Here is a 21,653-nt window from a genome sequence, read left to right on the forward strand (position 1 = left end):
TGTAGGATGATGTTTACTATAGCTGTCTGTTCTCCTGTATGATGATGTTTACTATAGCTGTCTGTTCTCCTGTAGGATGATGTTTACTATAGCTGTATGTTCTCCTGTAGGATGATGTTTACTATAGCTGTCTGTTCTCCTGTAGGATGATGTTTACTATAGCTGTCTGTTCTCCTGTAGGATGATGTTTACTATAGCTGTCTGTTCTCCTGTAGGATGATGTTTACTATGTCTGTTCTCCTGTAGGATGATGTTTACTATGTCTGTTCTCCTGTAGGATGATGTTTACTATGTCTGTTCTCCTGTAGGATGATGTTTACTATAGCTGTCTGTTCTCCTGTATGATGATGTTTACTATAGCTGTCTGTTCTCCTGTAGGATGATGTTTACTATAGCTGTCTGTTCTCCTGTAGGACGATGTTTACTATAGCTGTCTGTTCTCCTGTAGGACGATGTTTACTATAGCTGTCTGTTCTCCTGTAGGATGATGTTTACTATGTATGTTCTCCTGTAGGATGATGTTTACTATAGCTGTCTGTTCTCCTGTAGGACAATGTTTACTATAGCTGTCTGTTCTCCTGTAGGATGATGTTTACTATGTCTGTTCTCCTGTAGGATGATGTTTACTATGTCTGTTCTCCTGTAGGATGATGTTTACTATAGCTGTCTGTTCTCCTGTAGGACGATGTTTACTATAGCTGTCTGTTCTCCTGTAGGATGATGTTTACTATAGCTGTCTGTTCTCCTGTAGGATGATGTTTACTATAGCTGTCTGTTCTCCTGTAGGATGATGTTTACTATAGCTGTCTGTTCTCCTGTAGGATGATGTTTACTATAGCTGTCTGTTCTCCTGTAGGATGATGTTTACTATAGCTGTCTGTTCTCCTGTAGGATGATGTTTACTATAGCTGTCTGTTCTCCTGTAGGATGATGTTTACTATAGCTGTCTGTTCTCCTGTAGGATGATGTTTACTATGTCTGTTCTCCTGTAGGATGATGTTTACTATAGCTGTCTGTTCTCCTGTAGGATGATGTTTACTATAGCTGTCTGTTCTCCTGTAGGATGATGTTTACTATAGCTGTCTGTTCTCCTGTAGGATGATGTTTACTATAGCTGTCTGTTCTCCTGTAGGATGATGTTTACTATATCTGTTCTCCTGTAGGATGATGTTTACTATAGCTGTCTGTTCTCCTGTAGGATGCTGTCCCTGACACTGATGTCCCTGTGGAAACGTACGCTGTTGTCCCTGTGGAAACGTACACTGATGTCCCTGAAGAATCTGTCTCTGATGTCTCTCACAAACCTGACACTCATGGTGAAGAATCTGACACTCAAGAATCTGACACTGACTCTAACGAATCTGACACTGATGTCCCTGAGGAAATGTACGCTGATGTCCCTGAAGAATCTGTCTTTGATGACGTACCTGACACTGATGACTCTAACAAATCTGACACTGATGTCTCTGACGAATCTGACACTGATGACTCTAACAAATCTGACACTGATGTCTCTGACGAATCTGACACTGATGTCCCTGAGGAAACGTACGCTGATGTCCCTGAAGAATCTGTATCTGACGAATCGGACACTGATGACTCTAAAGTATCCGACACTGACTCTAACGAATCTGACACTGATGACACTAAAGAATCTGACACTGACTCTAACGAATCTGACACTGATGTCTCTAAAGAATCCGACACTGATGACACTAAAGAATCTGACACTGATGTCTCTGAAGAATCTGTCTCTGATGTCCCTGACATTGCTGCTCCTGACACTGCTGTCCCCAGCACTGCTTCTGTAGCAGTCACAGCTGGACCCATGGACACTGGCGCTGCCCTCAGACAGTGACTATAGAAGCATAACGACTGGGTGATGGATATCATCAGGTAAGGAGAATGCATAGTGAGAGACTCAGCCACCGTCAATACGAATACGATTTTAGGTGAATCCGCATACATTTTTACTCGTTTAGACCGTTTTGAGTGCCCCGACTTTATGTCTCTAGCATGCCTCTTGGCTTAAACTTAAAGCAAGCTTGCCTTAAGCCATGAAGCATGCTAGAGTCAAAAAGCCATATCCATAGCCCTTCCCCCTCGTCCCCCAAGGAGAAGCACAGGAGAGGTGCCTTAGCAGTGTGAATGGAGCCTGAGAGTGTACAAATGTAGATTATGTTATGGTTGTCCGTGGCCTGGTGCATACCAAACTGTTGGTCCCATGAGGTTATAAAGTTTGAGAAGCACTGCTGTGGTTTTTGTCTGTTCTGTGCGTGTTGAGCCCTCATGACTCCTTCTCTTCGTTGTGTTGTCAGATTCTGTTTGGGACGCCGTCTCAGCTCTCAGACCGTAACAATACAAACACCACATCAGCCACCCGAGGAGGAAGAGGAGGAGGAGGAGGAAGATGTGGAGGATAAAAATGAGGCTAAATTGATTTAATGTAAAAATGTTCTGTCAAGCCAGCTTTGATAAATTGTAATAAGCCAATTAAAGCTTTGTGGTTCACATAATATGCCTCCATGGGTTTGATTCATCACAATAGAACCATATTTTACAATTAAAAAAGCTAGTCTTATAACTCCGATTGAGAACATCTTGTTTTAAAATCAGTTTTAAATATGAAATAAATTCAACTGTCACCGATTCAGAACAGGTAAGAACTCACAAGCACAAAACAGAGACAGTCAGGCAATTATTCCAAGTTCACAAAGTTTAATCTATTATAAAGACAAGGATGAGAACCATGATCAAACAGTGAAGGTAAGCTAGCCGGGCGGCAGGGAGCAGGCAGACAACCACAACCAGGTAATCAGACGGGGATTCAAGTCAAGTGAAATTGTTAGAAGGTTTTTAGTGTAATGTACTGTCAGACCATTTGTACTGGTTATGTATACTCAGTGGTGTTAAGTAAATAAGTACATGTACTCATAGCCTAGTTAAGTACACTTTTGAGGATGTTTTACTTTACGTCTACTCCTCCACTACATCTCAGACAGAGAATGCAGCTGAGAATGAGGTGACTCTCCATGGGAGTGACGGGAAACTGAAATGACGAGAGAGTTACTGACCATGACAACAGAAGAGTAAAACTGAATGAATTAATGAATAGAGGGAGATTCATGACACTTTAGGGTGGGCTCGGCTATATATTGAATTGACTGTAAGTGATCTTTCTGTGTTATATAATCCGTACACTAATGCTGCATCTCAACACGTTTCTCTGTTTTCTGGTAAAATAAAAATCTATCTATAAATGCGAGAAGTCTCTGCGTGTGTGTTTGTAATCCGCGTATCTCGAGAACCGTTCGTCCCACCGGCTTCAGATTCGGCACGCGCGTTCCCCGCCGCGGCATGGAGTGCAGTGCCGGGCCTCGACCCGACCCGACGCGCGGTTTTCCCTAACCGGCGCGAAACGTTCGGAATCTCCTTATGCGGAAATCGGCGCAAAATCGGCGCAAGCGCTGACTCATTGTGACATCACTGCAGTGCCGGGCGCAAGCACTGAGTCATTGTGACATCACTGCAGGCAGATACAGGGGCCTAGCCTCGACCCGACAGACTGAGATCTCCATATATGGGCATATGGGCAGATACAGAGATCTCCATATATGGGCAAGTCTCTGCGTGTGTGTTTGTAATCCGCGTATCTCGAGAACCGTTCGTCCCACCGGCTTCAGATTCGGCACGCGCGTTCCCCGCCGCGGCATGGAGTGCAGTGCCGGGCCTCGACCCGACCCGACGCGCGGTTTTCCCTAACCGGCGCGAAACGTTCGGAATCTCCTTATGCGGAAATCGGCGCAAAATCGGCGCAAGCGCTGACTCATTGTGACATCACTGCAGTGCCGGGCGCAAGCACTGAGTCATTGTGACATCACTGCAGGCAGATACAGGGGCCTAGCCTCGACCCGACAGACTGAGATCTCCATATATGGGCATATGGGCAGATACAGAGATCTCCATATATGGGCAATACAGGGGCCTTGCCTCGACCCGACAGATATCTCCGTATATGGGCATAAAAGGGACACAGACAGATATATCTCCGTATATGGGCATAAAAGGGACACAGACAGATATATGGGCATAAAAGGGACACAGACTGAGATCTCCATGACAGATATCTCCGTATATGGGCATAAAAGGGACACAGACTGATACAGAGAATGGGCATATGGGCAGATACAGAGATCTCCATATATGGGCATATGGGCATAAAATGGACGCAGATATATGGGCATAAAAGGGACACAGACTGAGATCTCCATATATGGGCATATGGGCAGATACAGAGATCTCCATATATGGGCATATGGGCATAAAATATGGACACAGATAGAGTATATGGGCATAAAAGGGACACAGACAGATACAGAGATCTCCATATAATGGGGTTTGCATTAAAGGGTGGGGCATTCATTCCCTATTTACATCGTTCCCGAGTTGGCCAGGTCGCAAACTCCATATATGGGCATAAATGGGCACAGGCAAACAGATGGTCAAACCAGGTCCTACAGAGATCTCCATATATGTCAGAAAATGGACGTAGACAGACATATCTCTCCATATATGGGCATAAATGGACACACGCAAACAGATGGTCAAAACGGATCCTATGACAACAGGTATAATGGGGTTTGCATTAAAGGGCGGGGCATTCATTCCCTATTTACATTGTTCCCGAGTTGGCCAGGTCGCCGACTAGACGCTCGGCCGCCCGAAGGGCGGCCGAGCTTCTAGTAATAATAATTGGCCATATATATTTTGAAATATAAATTGGGCTTGACAGATTTCAGTTCTGGCCTGCACTTCAATTCTCAGACAGGGCTGTTGTTATATCAGTAGTTTCATCCTGCTCTTCTCTAGGGGCCAGCGCTCTGATCTTCATGTCAATAGACTTGAGGGAATAGTGGTAACCTTTCCATGAACTCCAGTTAATACCAGTAGCAAAATATCTGTTATCAGCTCCCCACAGGTAGAGTCCATTGGGATTTGAGCTGTGACATTTGCCGTACCAGAATGCCCCCACATATTCTATAGCACAGTTTCCCTCCGCCCAGGTGTCCTGGTCTCGGTCTAGAGTGGAGAATCTGTGTCCATTGTGATAAGCAGTTAGTAGTGAGTCTCCTGTGTGGAAAGAGTTCAGATAAGAAGATACAGGAATTAAAGTGATACATTTTTATATCAGGGTTCCCACACATTTTTACCAATTAATTTCCAAAATGTTTCCAAAACTTTTCCAGAATATTTAACCCAATTTCAAGGACTATATAACAATAATTCAGCTCAATAAAGAGTCGCTTACTCCTATGCGCAATGCCCGAAATAATCATATTTGAACTGGGGACCCCGGCACCCTGACGAGCACTAAGCTGGCCGCACACTAGCCGATAATCGGGCTATTTAATTACCCCCCCGACAATCGGGCTGCCACCGACTGAAACGGGCCCGACAATCGGGCATGAACGTCGTCTAGCGTGAGGTCTCACAGATCCACTCGGTGCCCAGCCGAGTGGCTCGGAGGACGATCGGGGGTAGCCCGACTCTTTTCAAACATGTTTGATATTTTCCTGGATCAGTACTTGTCTGGAAGACTGGAAGGGCAGCAGGGGACTGAGAGAAAATAGGTACAGCAGCCGCTGATAGACGCAAGTCTCTGAGCATACATCTGACTGAGTGACAGATCCATCTCTTTTTTTTTCTCTCCACCTCTCCCGGCCTCTGCCTCTCACACACACACACACACACACGCGCACACGCGCGCGCGACACACTTTTCATAGCGTCCGTCCGTCCATCAGGTTGTATCATGAATGATTGGGATTTAAATTAAAACTCAACGGCAGCGCATATCAAACAAACAGAAGAAAGACCGCGACCAGCACACATCCCTTCCAAGTAGGTGGGACGTTCGCGAACGAATCGAGTATTTTGAACGGCTCTTTGAAATGAACGATGGGATCCGGTTCGCAGTAGGGAGCCGTTCCTTTCTAATGAACAGTGGTGGGAAAATAGCCTACTGCAATCAATGTGGAAATACTCTGCCACAAGTAGAGGTTTTTGGAATGCTAATATACTTGAGTAAAAGTACAAACGTATTGGTATCATTCAACATTTAATTAATGTAGCCTACAGAGTACCAATAGTAGAAAGTAGGCAGAATGTCCTGTTTCACAGATTTTCCAATGAATAAAATGTAGAAAAATCTTTTGAAAATAGCCGATCTACAAGCTCACAATGCAACAAATGGCAGGTATGTAGGCCTACCTATATATGGCAGAAATACATGTATATAGGGTTGAAGTTATTTGTAATTATAATCAAAATCTACAAAGTAACTAATGAGCCAGTCTTTTGAACGGCTCTTTGAAAGGAACGGATCCCAGAGATCCGGTTCACTTCAAAGGACCATAAATCCCATCTCTAGGAGTCAAAGAAGTACACGCCCATCCTGATCTACAAGCTTACAACGTGGCACGGGACAGACACAGTTTGGTCTTGGAGATCTTGTTCTGGTGCGCTACACAGTCATACGACTAATCATAAATCAGGCACCATCAGCCATGAGAAGGACGGAGCGGTGCTTTAGCGCAGGAGAGAGAGGGGATGTCAGAGTTGGATGTACATGAAACGTGTCAAGTGAACTCATATCGTCAAAATAGGACACAACTTCCATATTGAAGCTTTTTTTTCGTTGCGTGAGGCGGTGTTGTGTGTTGAGTCAGTGGATAACGTCATGTGTTTGTATGTGCGTGTGCGTGTGCGTGTGCGTGCGTGTTGCAAAGCACAGCTCTCAGAACACCCCCCGTGGCATCTTGTATTCATTATATTATTTATTATTGCTGTGTGCGAGCCCGACTCAATCGGGATAGAATCCTGTAGCGTGCGGAGCGCCCGACTGTTCAAAACGGCTAGTCTGAGTCCGTTTAGATTATCTGGTAAAATAATCTGAAAAAAAGATCCTGTAGTGTTTAATTCTACCCGATTCAGTCGGGCCCGATTATCGGCTAGGAGGAATTTTGTATAACACGGTTTTATTGTGAAAATAACCAATCTACATGCTCTACGGAGTCCACGTATGGTATCGTGACGCCCCACAAGCCCTTAAAACTAAACTCCAAACAGCCCAAAATAAACTAATTAGGGTCCTGCTTAACCTTCCCTATCAGACTCACCTCACCGCTACTCACCAGTTAAGAGTAGGGTGGCTCAGAGTAGATGACAGAGTACAGCAACTTGCAATGGGCCTGGTGTACAAGATACACCACACCACTATGATACCCAAGTACCTGTCAAAATACTTTATAAACGTTAAGGATGTCCATAATTACAACACCAGAGGCAGTGCCACAGATCACGTTCAACCCAGAGTCAACTCAAAGAAAGGGTCGAACTCGTTCTTCTGCTACACCACAAAAATGTGGAATGCCTTACCGAAGGCCATAAAGGAGTGTGGATCACTAGCATCCTTTAAAAATGCCCTGAAAAACCACTTACAGGCAGCAGCCGTTCGCAACTGGTAAAAAACCTAGCCCAACCCTACCCTCCCTGCCCCTTCCTTGTATATACTGTACATACTGATTGTTTAGACTTACTGTTACCTGCCCCTTCCTTGTATATATTGTATATACTGTACTTACTGATTGTATAGACCTACTGTTTTCTTTTTTTCTTTACATATCTACTGCATAGTACTGTGTTCTATTTGTCTGTCATTCAATGTTATATGAGATACTTTAATGGTTTCCTGTTGAAATAAGCTTAGTCTTTTCATGGATCTCCTTTTAGTAGACCTTGTACCAGTGAACTGTACCGTCATGAATCTGTACATTTTCCTATGCAAACTTCTAATAAAGCCTTCAATCAATCAAAAAACTCACAATGCCTCGCGTTTGCGAGGTGTTGTGAGCATGTAGATCGGCTATTTTCACAATTTCTGCCTCTAATATTTGACAATTTGGCCAATGTTTAATTTGTCATTTCAGAGGTATTGACAAAATCAATAACCAAAGACAATGCATAGCTATTTTTTTCCAGGACCTTCCAGGACCGTTGATCAATTCCCAAACTTTTCCAGTACTGGAAAAATATTTCCAGGAATTTCATGACTGTGGGGAACCCTGTTAAATGCTGCTACACCTTTTGGGTATACACTAGCTAATCGCCCAAATTATTCATTTGTTTTTAGAATGGTAATGATAATTGCATGTGCTTGGATTAAAACTTTTTATGTTGCTACTTCTGGATGTTTGGCTGGATTATGGCAGGTGTTTTGAAAGATTATGGTTTGAATGTATTTAAACAGGAGATTGGAGAGAATCTACAGTATGGTGTCACAACAAAAATACATCACTCTATTAGCACACAAACAAACACGTTACATTACAAAACCAGATTCTGTATTTCATGTCAACTTCCTGATTATTTTATCATTTTAATAGGCATATCAGGGGCATCACAAGGGGGGGGGGGGGAGTGGGACTGAGTTACTAGGGCCCAAGGTGGAGGGGCCTGGAAATATTTTATACTTTAGCTATTGAAAAATAGCAGATCTACAAGCTCACAGCGCGGCACCGAGTGCCGCGCTGCGAGCTTGTAGATCTGCTATTTTTTTGAAACGTCGTGAAAATGTGTGCAAATCATTGAATATAATTTATTTTTTAAGCGAACATTTGTAATCTGGGGGGGTCCCTGGAACGAAATATTTTGAGATGGGGGTCAGTGGCCAAATACATATCATTTTGGGGGTCCTTGACATGAAAAGGTTTGAGCACCACTGACATAGAAACATAGGTTTTTCAAAAAACCTCAGAAGGATTTGAAATATACAAAGAATTTTCAAGATTTTTCAAAAATAGCAGATGTACAAGCTCGCTGCACGGCACCGCTGTGAGCTTGTATATCTGCTATTTTTTTCAATAGTTAACGCACAAAACAATGCATAATAATGCGTTCCCATGGGTTAAACCCCTTCTCCCCCCATGAAGAACATTCATGGGGGGCCCGCAGTGAATCCTTGTACCCAGAGCCCAGAAGTTGGTGCGACGCCTCTGAGGCCTATTGAAGGTATCTCACCATAGCAAGGAATACTATCTAGTCTCTACCAAAGAAATGAGCTTTAACTCTCAGAATCATTTTATGTATGAGGATGACTTTATTTAGCTATCAACCTCACCTGCTCCTCCATCTCTGAATCCAGCGATGTTCAGCTTGTATCCGTTGTCCTCTGAGTCGATGTAGAAGGAGGAGTACTGAGCAAACACCCTGTTCCCACTGAAGTCCTCCATGTCCACTCTCAGCTCATATCTTCTCCTTACAGTCAGGAAGAAGATGTTATCCAAACCTACAGTATAAACACATACAGTACAAAGATATGTTGCACTTTGACAGTTTAGGTTTAAGAGTATGTATCTGTATACATAATGTACATGTACCTGTATCTTATATGACTATCTTCATATAAAATACATTTTCAAGTGCGTTACCAATTTCATCCAATTAGGAAAGAGAACCCCACAAACATCTTTATCAGCTTATTTTGCAGTTCCAATCTTGTTCCACTTATTTGCCCTTTATCCTGTGTGAAATTGGTATCCCAAGTTAGTTTACTAACTCACATGCGCGCGCACACACAAACGCACATACGCACACACACACACGCACGCACGCACGCACGCGCACACACACACAGAACACACACACACACACACTGACAGCACCTTTGATGTCAAGTGGTTTATCTCTGCTCCTGTGGTTAGCATTATGTTTTCTCAACGAGTAAGAGAAAGAGTAGTTTCTCACCTAGCCAGTATTCTCCAGCAGCACTGCCGAAACCTCTCTTGTACTGGTCCCAGGGTCTGTAGAAGTGCACTGTGCCGTCCATCCGTCTTTGAAAAACCTAAACAGAGAGAGAGACAGAAAGAATGGATTGGAAATATGGAATGACAATGGTTCTGCAAGTCTAATAATATTGACTGAAAGCAGCACTAAGTAACTTTCCTCTTTTACCCTGGATTTGTGCTGAAATGTGTTTCACCATTGAGAGCCTGCTTGCTTGCTCAGGGGACAAATCGAAGCTTGACCTTCTGGACACATTTTTAGTTAGTTCCATGTGTCCAGGTGAGACATGACCTTTGACATGATCTAAATGTCTCAATAGAAGAGCAGGGAGACTACATATTTTAATTTATTAATTAAAAGAAGTTCCATAGTGCCGCTTTAATGCTTTTGAGCTTAACAATAGGAGGTGTGCATGTGTCTATATTAAAAACATTGGGTAAACTGAAGTATCAATTAAACTGCTTATCAGTACATTTTAACCTGAGACACCAAAACAAAGGATTGAAATGAGAAACAAACTCATAGCATTGTGCAAAATCTCCCATGGAAAGACCCCTTTTTCAGGAACCGAGAAAGATAATTATAACTTAGTCACACCCATTGATAGGACATTTATAACAAACATTTTAGGCATCCAGTAAACATTTTAAGTAAGATATCATTACAGTGAAATCAAGCATCCTTCAGTATATATGAGTATCCTTACGGTCCATTTCCCTCCATCAGTGTCCATGTCACAGTAGACCTTTACAGGAGTGTCAAAGTCTACAGGGTAGATGTTGTAGACTCCACTGGGAGCACGGTTGTTGAGCATGTAGACGTCATCACAGTCCCTCTGGGAGAGCACTGCTACTGGAGCCAGCAGACCCAGGAGGAACACTGCTTCATAGGAGAGCTGTATGGAGGATGAGAGGTTGGACAAAGAAAACATGACGTAATCGCTGCTTTTACAATGTCCACAATAACCAATAGTTTAAAACAACGATAATGACATGACTTAAAGGGGGTGTAAATGATACAGTATTTCTGAGGCTGATTCTACAGATGCCTGAAATCAGTTCTCTCACATGTTGAAGATATTTTTCAAAAATGTTTTAAAATAGCAGATGTACAAGCTCGCAGGGCGGCATGGAAGTGACATGGTGTGAGCTTCTGTATCTGCTTTTTGAATAGCCAAAGCAAAAATCAAGTATATATGAATAGTGTTAGACTAAAGTTGTTCATCTTTAACTAACTCAAATTAACATACACCGATCGCACACTCTAGCCTACAGTAAGTCCATATAACATATGATATAGTCATGTGGAATTCAGTCATACTAGTTAACATAAATTTCTCAAATTTGTCAAACATACAATTCCCTCTTCCCTCAAAAGTCAGTGAGATACAGTATAGCTCTTACCATCCTGGTTCAGAGAGGATTCCAGACAGGTGGTGAGTCTCCTTGGTGAGCTAGGGTCCTTTATATGTGTGGTGGTCACTACGGTACAGCTCATCCAAAAAAAAAAAAAAATAATAATACATTTCATCACCTTTACTGGAACCTGGACAGAATCATGGTGTGTAAATGCTGGGAAGCAGCTCAGCCTTGTGGGAACGTTGCACCTGTGCATCAGGCACTCGGCCAATTAGGTTACTTTGCACAACTGCATCCCTTGCAAAAACTGAATATGTTCCAAAAAAAAACTGTTATTGTTACAGAGCTACAATATACGGTTATATAGTGTGTATAAGTGTATGCTGCTCTACATTGTTTCCTTTTGTTCCATCAGGTTGCTTTTGCCTTGACTGAATGCTATATCTCTCTCTTTGCTGTGTGAAGGCCACTATGCAGGCACAACTTCTTTGTCCATATTATTTCCAGTTTCATTTGCCTCATGGAACTTCCTTCTAATTGCTTTCCTACGCTCCAAGGATTTTTCCTCTGCATTTTTTTCTTGTATCTTTGCTAATTCAAGCTCCTGTGTGATGAACAGAAAGGATGGTGTTCTATGAATGTAATGTTGGCACAGTTTAAAATGAATGGTCTGACATCACAAGATTTTCTGTCTCCTTCTGCTTCTCTTGCCTCTTACGTCTTATTATAATTATTATTACCCCTTTTAGATTATTATTATTTTTAGATGTTGTTTGCTGTTATTATATTGTTTTACTCTTATGTACCTGTACAAAAGACGTAACAATAAAGTACAACCTTGAACCTTGCTTGCCTCCACGCTCAAATTAACATTAAGTCTAAAAGTCTGTAGAAACATAGCCTACTCTTCTCTCTGATCAAATACAATACTTTCCTTGCAGTAAGTTCAGTTTGTACTGTATGGTGGCTTGCAAGTCATCCAAGTTACCGGTAGGTGTATTCAGCTTCATCTCTACCATGTCAGCACTGGCAAAGAGCCAAGTGTCCTTGAGCAAGATACTGAACCTGGGCCCTAACCCCTTGGTCCATGCGACACCTTGCACCGTCAGTGTGGTCAGCATGTTAATGTGTATTTTCAAACTGTTCACGACTTAAACCCTCAATAGTAAACTTAACCTTACACTCTCCACTTGGTCTGCTCTTTTTACCCTCTACACTAAAAAAACACTTTGGCGAAAATAGCAGATCTACAAGCTCACAACGCCTCATACTAGCTTAAGTTCTCCCCAGAATAGGGATGCTAGTTTTCAAGTAGTTAAGTTCCTATCTCACAAAGATTTGGTGGCCCCCCAGTAGTAACTCTGACGACCCCCTGTTGTAGACCCCTGCTTAAGGTGATGGTCATTGACTCAGAAGTCAGAACACGTGAGAACTCAAAAGCAAAACACAGAAACGATCAGGCAGGACTTCATAGTTCAAACAGTTTAATCACTAAGTTACTGACCATGACAACAGAGCAGGAAGGATTCACAAAACAAGTCTTCATCAATTTATTCCACACGTAATATTTGTTTGTATATGAATCTATCTTTCTTTTTTTTTTTTTTATCTGACCTTTTTTAATCTCACCACCGACAAATACCCCATATTATGTTTTTGTTTTTTAGTTTTTTAAACTAACATTAAAACTAATAAAAAGCTAAACTAAAACTAAGCATTTTCACAAAATAAAAACTAAACTAAATGAGCAAACTGGCTTCAAAAAGTAGATAAATCAGATCATAAAGAAAAAAAATTTAACAAAAGAAACATTCAAAAACAATAAGAAACGTATTGTATCCCCAAGTCGCTTCCCAGGCCACAAACCTACAAAGGCCTACTCTTCTACAAAGTTATCAGTTTCCTCCAGCTCTTCTCTAGGAGCCAGTGCTCTGATCTTCATATTAATAGACTTGAGGGAATAGTGGTAACCTTTAAATGAATACCAGTTAATACCAGTAGCAAAATGTCTGCTCTCGTCTCCCCACAGGTACATTCCATTGGGATTTGAGCTATGACATGCACTGTACCAGAACCCTCCCTGAAACTTTCTAGCACAATGATCACTCCAGGTGTCCTGGTCTCGGTCTAGAGTGGAGAATCTGTATCCATTATGACCGCTTAGTGAGTCTCCTGTATGGAAAGAGTTCAAAGGGGAAGATACAGGAAGTCATGACGATGATGATGATGATACACATTATTTACACGCACTATTAAATATACTGCTCTATACAGCATGTTTGTTACACCACTAGGTAATCTCCAAAATAATAATTAATCAGTTACTTTTAAGTAATTGTATGTGTGTGGAACAGATTTGGGCAACTATTGGGTGGTTGGCTGGACTATGGAACGTGTTTTTAAAATTACGGTTTGCATTTATTAGACAGGAGATTGGAAGGAGATATATGTTATAAACAAAAGATGATCCTCTTCAGTGAGGGTTAATAATGAACTGTGAGGTTAAGGATATGGACGTTTTTCGGTAACATTTTCATTCAACTCTGAAAGTAAGAACTCAGTAGCCTAACTGAAAGCAAATGTACTCTTTGGGTTTGGGTTGTGTTGATACAGTAATACCAAGTTCTGGCAAGATGTCAAGATTAGAAATTGACTTAAATGTATTGCATAGTGAATTTGGTGACTTCACAATTTTAGCACACAAACAAAGTAATTCAAAATGCATTCTGCCGAATTTATAATGTTACAAAACCTTGTTATGCATTTGTATTCTAGCCTTTTAATCAGTGGATCCAGTCTAGATCTTATTCCTTGTTCAATTGAGACCTATTTAATTAATGCGGAAACTATTCTATTTATATCATGGCAAGGTCAATACGCAACCCAAACCTCTCCCAAAATTTGCTTTAACTTTCAGAATGCCACTGTGTCTGATTGCAGTTATGTATGAGGATGACTTCTACTTGTCAAACTCACCTGCTCTTCCATCTGTGAATCCATGGACGTGCAGCATGTATCCGTTGTCCTCTGAGTCGATGTAGAAGGAGGAGTACCGAGCAAACGCCCTGTTCCCACTGAAGTCCTCCATGTCCACTCTCAACTCATATCGTCTCCTCACAGTCAGGTAGAAGATGTTATCCAAACCTACGGTATAAACACATACAGTACAACATATTGCAGTTTGACAGTTTAGGTCATGCAAACATATTTTTTGGCCATATACTTGCCTTATGACCACAAGGTCATGGGTACGATTACGTGCACCGCCACCTGAGCATATGAGTAGTACGGCTTGAGTGAAACATAACAGTAGTTTCTCACCTAGCCAGTATTCTCCAGCAGCACTGCCAAACCCTCTCTTGTACTGATCCCAGGGTCTGTAGAAGTTCACTTTGCCGTCTATCCGTCTTTGAAAAACCTTAGCAGTAAAACACAAGGAGACAGACAGAAAGGGAAATGCAAACAGCAACAACAACCGTTGAGTCATGTTTTTTCATGCAAAACAAATGCTTGCAATATGATTCAGAATCATGAAGAACCCCTAGTTTGACCCCTCACATGCTACTTAAAGCAGATTTAATTATTTTTTAAATATTTTTTTTTCCTGTATAGTGAAGTCGATGGGACAGTGAATATACAAATGGCCATAACTTTTTTTTGCCATGTTTCCGGCAGAGCAGGCCTCTCATTATGTGTACCTTATTGACTAAATTAATAGAAAAAACAAAAATAAAAAGTATTTTGTGACATCACAGGTCCTCTCAAATGTTGGGCCTGTGGCTCCCCCACTATTAGTGACACACTAAAACCCTCCCCTACTTTATTATCATACGACAACAGCTGTGGGCGTGGCTAACTTCAGGTGGGTCAGGGTGGTGCTAAGGTGAAAACCAGGTATACTTAGGGTGCGTTCTGATATACAGCACTGAGCGCACTGGCCAATACAAAGTAATACATGGGTGAGCTCCCTGTGCGCATTTTCCGAACGCACCCTTAATGAACAGCTGGGTGTGTCCACATAGAAACATACATCTAAGACTTTCTGTACACCTTTTTGAAAAAAGTCTTCCTCCTAGTATAATCATAAATAATACCTGATCATCATGTTTTAGGGGGGAGAATGTCTTTAATGTAAGATGATATTACAGTGAAATAAAGTTATACAGGACAATGAAATATCCTTACGGTCCACTTCCCTCCGGCAGTGTCCATGTCACAGTAGACCTTTACAGGAGTGTCAAAGTCTACAGGGTAGATGTTGTAGACTCCACTGGGAGCACGGTTGTTGTTGTTCATGTCCACATCATCACAGTCCCTCTGGGAGAGCACTGCTACTGGAGCCAGTAGACACAGCAGGAACACTGCTTCATAGGAGAGCTGCAGGATTGGACACAAAGATGCCACAAATACCATTCATTTATAATGACAATGATGCCATAACATAAATAGAGACACGTTATATGTTATACATGAGCAACTGGTGGCTGGTTCATAAAGTTAAGTAGGCTATAACTAAATGCATTTGGGACAAATACATTTAATTTTAAGGATTAAAAAGAAAATAGCAAAACTTAATTCAGGATTGCAATTAAAAAATAACAAAAATAGGAGATCAACAAGATCAAAACTTGTTTTCAAAACGTTTTGAGCATCTAGATCAGCTATTTTTGCTACTTTTGTGTGACATATAAATATAGGGCATTAATTACAAAAAAAGGTTAAAATACAGAGATAAGAGGTTTCTGTCCTCTGCAGTGAGAATATAGTGGCCCTCTCCATCATCAAAGTTGCCCACACCTGTTATATGATGATGATGCAAATGAAGACCAATTGAAAAAATTGTCCCTTCACTCATAACTAACTTCAATTAAATCATCTCATACTAATTATATACGAAACATACTCTAAAATAGTCACAGAATTCAGTTGTATGTTTCACATGAAGAAATGTGAATAATATATGCTGCCAAACATACTGTACATATCTTCCCTATAAAAAGTCATTGAGAAATAGCTCTTACCATCCTGGTTCAGAGAGGAGGAGAGAAAGGTAGTGTGACTCCCTAGTGAGGGGTCCTTCGATTATATACAGTATTTAGGTCAAATATATGACCTAAATATTATATAGGTCATATGGGTGGAACGTTTATCACTGACTGGGTGGGAGAAAAACAATGCTTTCAAGCCAAAGGGTGAGAAGTACCTGTGTGAACTTTGCACCCCGTGCACGTGCATCAGGAGTTGGACTCCTGCTCAGCCAATATGGCTTTCATTTCATGACTGCACTCCTCCATAGAGCCAGTGGTGGGAAAAGTACTCAAATGTTTTCTTAGGTAAAAGGATCGAAAACTAAATTTCTAATACAAAATGTACTTGAGTAAAAGTACTACAGTATTGGCATCAAAATGTACTTAAAGTACCAAAAGTAAAAGTGATCATTATGCAGAAAGTCCCATTTAAAGTTTTCAAATGTAAAAATAGCCGATCTACAAGCTCACAATGAGCTTCACATTGTGAGCATGTAGATCGACCCAAGGACCCCTTAACTGAAAGAGACGACATATTGTATCAAATTGTGTTGCAGATTAAACTTTTTCATAGATTTGATCTTGACAACAATATCATGTTTATGTGTGTTTTTTAAACAGTTCACAACTTAAACCATCAATATAGTAAACTTGACTTTTCACTCGGTACTTGGTCTGCTCCCTGAAAACCTCTTTGCCAAAAATAGCAGATCTACAAGCTTGTAGATGTCCTATTTTTCGCTTAAGTTCTCTTCAGAATAGGGATGCTTGCAACAACAAAACAAACAAAACAAAAAGTTCCGAAATCACAAAGATTTGGTGCCCCCCCCCCCCCCCCTGTAGTAACTCTGAGGACCCCCTAGGGGTCCTGGACCCCCTGTTGAAGACCCCTGCTTTAGGTAATGGTCACTGACTCAGAACAGGTAAGAACTCACAAGTGAAACACAGAAACGATCAGGCAAGACTTCATAGTTCACAAAGTTTAATCACTGAGTTACTGACCATGACAACAGATACAGGGAGATCAGGAAGGATTCACAACACTTTTTCTTGTTTGTTTTGGCAAGCGATCTGGTCATATGTTGAAATATAAATTGAGGTTGACTGATTCTAGGTCGGCCTGTGCTTCCCAAGAAAGGTTATTAGCTAAAACTAATGAAATTACGAAAACTAGAATTAATTTTTTTTTGTCAACTACATTTTTATAAAGTAAAAAAATATTCTTAATTTCAGTCTTTATAAATGTATTCCATACATAAGCCTGTTTTCTGTCTTCCATTCCATTTGTTACAGTTTATTACTGTGATTATTCTTAAATGTTAGGGGTTTATCTGTTACTTTTTTATCTTGAACGATACTTACTTACTTACTGTTTAGACTCTTTTTTTTGTTCTCTCATTTTTCTTTTCTTTACATATCTACTGCATAGTACTGTGTTCTATTTGTCTGTCATTCAATGTTATATGAGATACTTAAATGGTTTCCTGTGGAAATAAGCTTAGTCTTTTCATGGATCTCCTTTTAGTAGACCTTGTACCAGTGAACTGTACCGTCATGAAACTGTACCTTTTCCTATGCAAACTTCTAATAAAGTCTTCAATCAATCAATCAATCAAGCCACTGACAAATACCCCATATTATGTTTGTTTTTTTTGTTTTTTTACTAAAAATAAAATTCAAACTAAGCTAAATCGGCTTCAAAACGTGGACATTTACATCATAATGTCAAAACAAAATATATTCCTAATTAGTTAATGAAACAGTCACAAAACAATAAAAAAAAACATTTTCCCAAGTTGCTTCCCAGGCCACAAACAGGTCTAGCCTACTCTACTACAAAGGTATCAGTAGTTTGCTCTGGTCTTTTCTAGGTGCCAGTGCTCTGATCTTCATGTTAATAGACTTGAGGGAGTAATAGTAACCTTTCCATGCATACCAGTTAATGCCAGTAGCAAAATGTCTGCTCTCATCTCCCCACAGGTACATTCCATTGGGATTTGCATGATGACACGCGCTGTACCAGAACCCTCCCTGAAATGATCTAGCACAATGTCCACCCCAGATGTCCTGGTCTCGGTCTAGAGTGGAGAATCTGTATCCATTTTGACCGCTTAGTGAGTCTCCTGTATGGAAAGAGTTCAAAGGAGAAGATACAGTAAGTGCAGTTCAATTAACAAGGAAATAGAACTGCTCTCTGTCAAGGTGCCAACTTGCGTTTTGTGCACAAGTAGTAGGCCATACATGGCCTACATGTGCACCAGTAGAGGTGCGCTCGCCACTGGCAATGCCAGTGACATCACCACTGGCATCACCAGGAATGCTGGTCCCTCATTGGCTGTTAATGATGACGTTGCCAGAAATGCTGGTCCCTGATTGGGCTACGGGCTTAAACACACCCGCATACCTATCTATCTACCTACCCACAGTACTTGCGTGCTCTGCTGGCGCAAGTAATGACCACATCATAGTCAACATCATCAATGACATCATCATTAAGATTGTTTTAAATTCTAAAGGTTTAAACTCCCAAGTTAACACATTCTTAAATATACTGCTCTATAATACAGCATGTTTATTTTATATTTTAATACAGTAAACAGTAATTGTATGTGTGTGGATTTGAACAGATTTGGGCTACTTTTGGGTGGTTGGCTGGACTATGGAATGTGTTTTGAAAGATTAGGGTTTGCATTCAATAGACAGGAGGTTAGAAGCAGAGATGTATGGCCCTATTTTGTCCATGCCTTAGCCTTACCCCTTACCTCTAAATTTCTTTGCCTTTTTTTTACTATTTTGAAAAACATTTTAAAATATTTCAAATAGCTGATCTACATTGTACACTGTTAAACTAAAGCAAAATCACACTGGTAGAGGTTTGGGTTGTATTTGTAATAGTTGATTAGAAATTGATAACACCCAATAGTCTCCCCTTGGACTTAAATGTATTGCATGGTGAGGGGATTCGGATCAATTGGACTGAGACCTGTTTAATTAATGCAGAAACTTTTCTTTGTACTTATTTGAGAGTTTACATCATGGCAAGGTCAATACACAGCCCAAACCTCTCCCAGAGTAGTTTTGCTTTAATTTTCAGAATTCTACTGTGTCTGATTTCAGTTATGAGGATATTGAGGATGGCTTCATCAATCTCACCTGCTCCTCCATTTTTGAAACCAGCGATGGTCAGCTTGTATCCGTTGGCCTCTGAGTCGATGTAGAAGGAGGTGTACTGAGCAAAGGCCCTGTTCCCACTGAAGTCCTGCATTTCCACTCTCAACTCATATCTTCTCCGAACAGTCAGGTAGTAGATGTTATTCAACCCTACAGTAAACACATACAGTACAGTCAGAAGATGTTATCCAACCCTATACAGTATAAACACATAGAGCTATATTTTCGTCCTTGCCTTACAACGTATCCTAAACGTCTTCGCCTTTTCTTTTTTTACTATTTATAAAAAACATTTTAAAATATTTCAAATAGCCAGTCTACATCAGCACATTATAAGCTTGTAGATCAGCAATTTGAAACACAGTATTTCTTTTTTTCTTCTTCTTCTTCAAAATAGTAAAAGAAGGCAAAGAGGTTTAAGGATAAGGAGTAATGCATGGATGAAAACAGGGCCCATATATTACAAGGACATGTTGCACAGTTTATGTATGATGCAAACAGAAACTTAAAGTACCAATTGTACATGAAGCTGTCACAAATTCTTCCAATTATAGTGATGTACGTCTATCAACCAATATAAAAGTGTTACTAAAAAACCTTTTGTTCAGTAAAAAGAAAATGTTCATACATTTCAACCAAACAGGAAAGAGGGTCCGATTAAGATTTTTGTTTGAGTTCCAATTTTGTCTGCTCATTTATTTGTTTCATTACTTGTGATGTCTCTCCTCTGATTGTATGAAATTGGTATTACAAACTGAAAGTATATTTTCTATTTAAAAAGAGTAAACTACTCAATGATTATTATGGGAATGGGATCTCTGATCCTGTTGATGTTTACTCAACATACAGTAGTCTCTCACCTAGCCAGTATTCTCCAACAGCATTGCCAAACCCTCTCTTGTACTGATCCCAGGGTCTGTAGAAGTTCACTGTGCCGTCCATCCGTCTTTGAAAAACCTTAACAGTAAAACACAAGGAGACAGGCAGACAGGCAGACAGGCAGGCAGGCAGACAGACAGGCAGGCAGACAGACAGACAGAGGGAAACATAGTCTGAATGTCAAAGGTTCTGCAACTTAACTTATTGTTATTATTGAGCTTAACCACAATAGGAGGAACTGTATTTGCATGCATGTGTACAAAAGAGGAGAGTAAGAAGAGAGAAGAGTAAGCTGAAGTGCCAATTAAATTGCCATCGCTATAAGATGAGATCTCCTGACACCAAACAAAGGTTTGGGATCTACCATATTGTTGGGAAGTCACCTTTTTCAGGAACTGAGAAAGATAATCAACTTTGTGCCAATCATGCATTATGACATTTCACCACATTTTTTATTTTTTTTAAATGCATCCAAAAATGTGATCATGTAATATTACATATTACAGTGAAATAAAGTTGTACAAGCATCCTTCAGGACATTATGAAGTATCCTTACAGTCCATTTTCCTCCGGCAGTGTCCATGTCACAGTAGACCTTTACAGGAGTGTCAAAGTCTACAGGGTAGATGTTGTAGACTCCACTGGGAGCACGGTTGTTGAGCATGTGGACGTCATCACAGTCCCTCTGGGAGAGCACTGCTACTGGAGCCAGTAGACCCAGGAGGAACACTGCTTCATAGGAGAGCTGCATGATTGGACACAATGATGCCACAAATACCATTCATTTATAATGACAATGATGCCATAACATAAATAGAGACACATTATATGACATAGCTACATGGGCGACTGCAGAATTCAGTATTGCAATAAAGAAAATCGCAAGAATATCAAATTTGCTAGATACAACCGCTGCGACGCAATTTGAGCTATTTTTGCAACTTTTGTGTGACATAGAATGACAAAGTAGGACATTAATAGAAAAAAAGTTAAACTATGCAGATAAGAGGTTTCTGTCATCTGGAGTGAGTGTGGGAAATATAGTGGCCCTCTCCATCATCAAAGTTACCCACCCCTGTCATAAGATGAAGATGCAATTAAATTCACACGACCAGTTGAATAAATTGTCTCTTCACCGATAACTAACTTCAATTAACACTCATCGCATACTCATTATGCACAATTTACAATTTACAATTTAGGCATTTAGCAGACGCTTTTAATCCAAAGCGACTTACAATAAGCAGGTAATACATCAATATAGTCACAGAATTCAGTTGTAATGTTTCACATAAAGAAATGTGAATAATAATGTGCTGAAAGATAGTGAGAGATAGATCTTACCATCTTGGTTCAGAGAGGAGTAGAGAAAGTGT

General features: G+C 40.6%; 1 protein-coding gene across 1 annotated transcript; it reads right to left on the bottom strand.

Annotated features, from left to right (window-relative positions):
- Positions 1 to 4,813: 4,813 nt before the first annotated feature.
- On the bottom strand, positions 4,814 to 21,028 carry LOC308309261 (ryncolin-2-like; the record flags this gene model as incomplete). Its single annotated transcript, XM_080754783.1, has 9 exons — positions 4,814 to 5,130; positions 9,178 to 9,345; positions 9,804 to 9,900; positions 10,549 to 10,737; positions 11,246 to 11,249; positions 13,270 to 13,372; positions 14,177 to 14,344; positions 20,259 to 20,355; positions 20,834 to 21,028. The coding sequence occupies 9 exons, from the start codon at positions 21,026 to 21,028 to the stop codon at positions 4,814 to 4,816; spliced, it is 1,338 nt and encodes a 445-aa protein (XP_080610909.1).
- Between the last annotated feature and the right edge of the window lie 625 nt (positions 21,029 to 21,653).

The sequence above is a fragment of the Nannobrachium achirus genome, assembly GCF_963921795.1.
Source record: "Nannobrachium achirus genome assembly, chromosome: 1".
In the NCBI taxonomy this organism is placed as follows: domain Eukaryota; kingdom Metazoa; phylum Chordata; class Actinopteri; order Myctophiformes; family Myctophidae; genus Nannobrachium; species Nannobrachium achirus.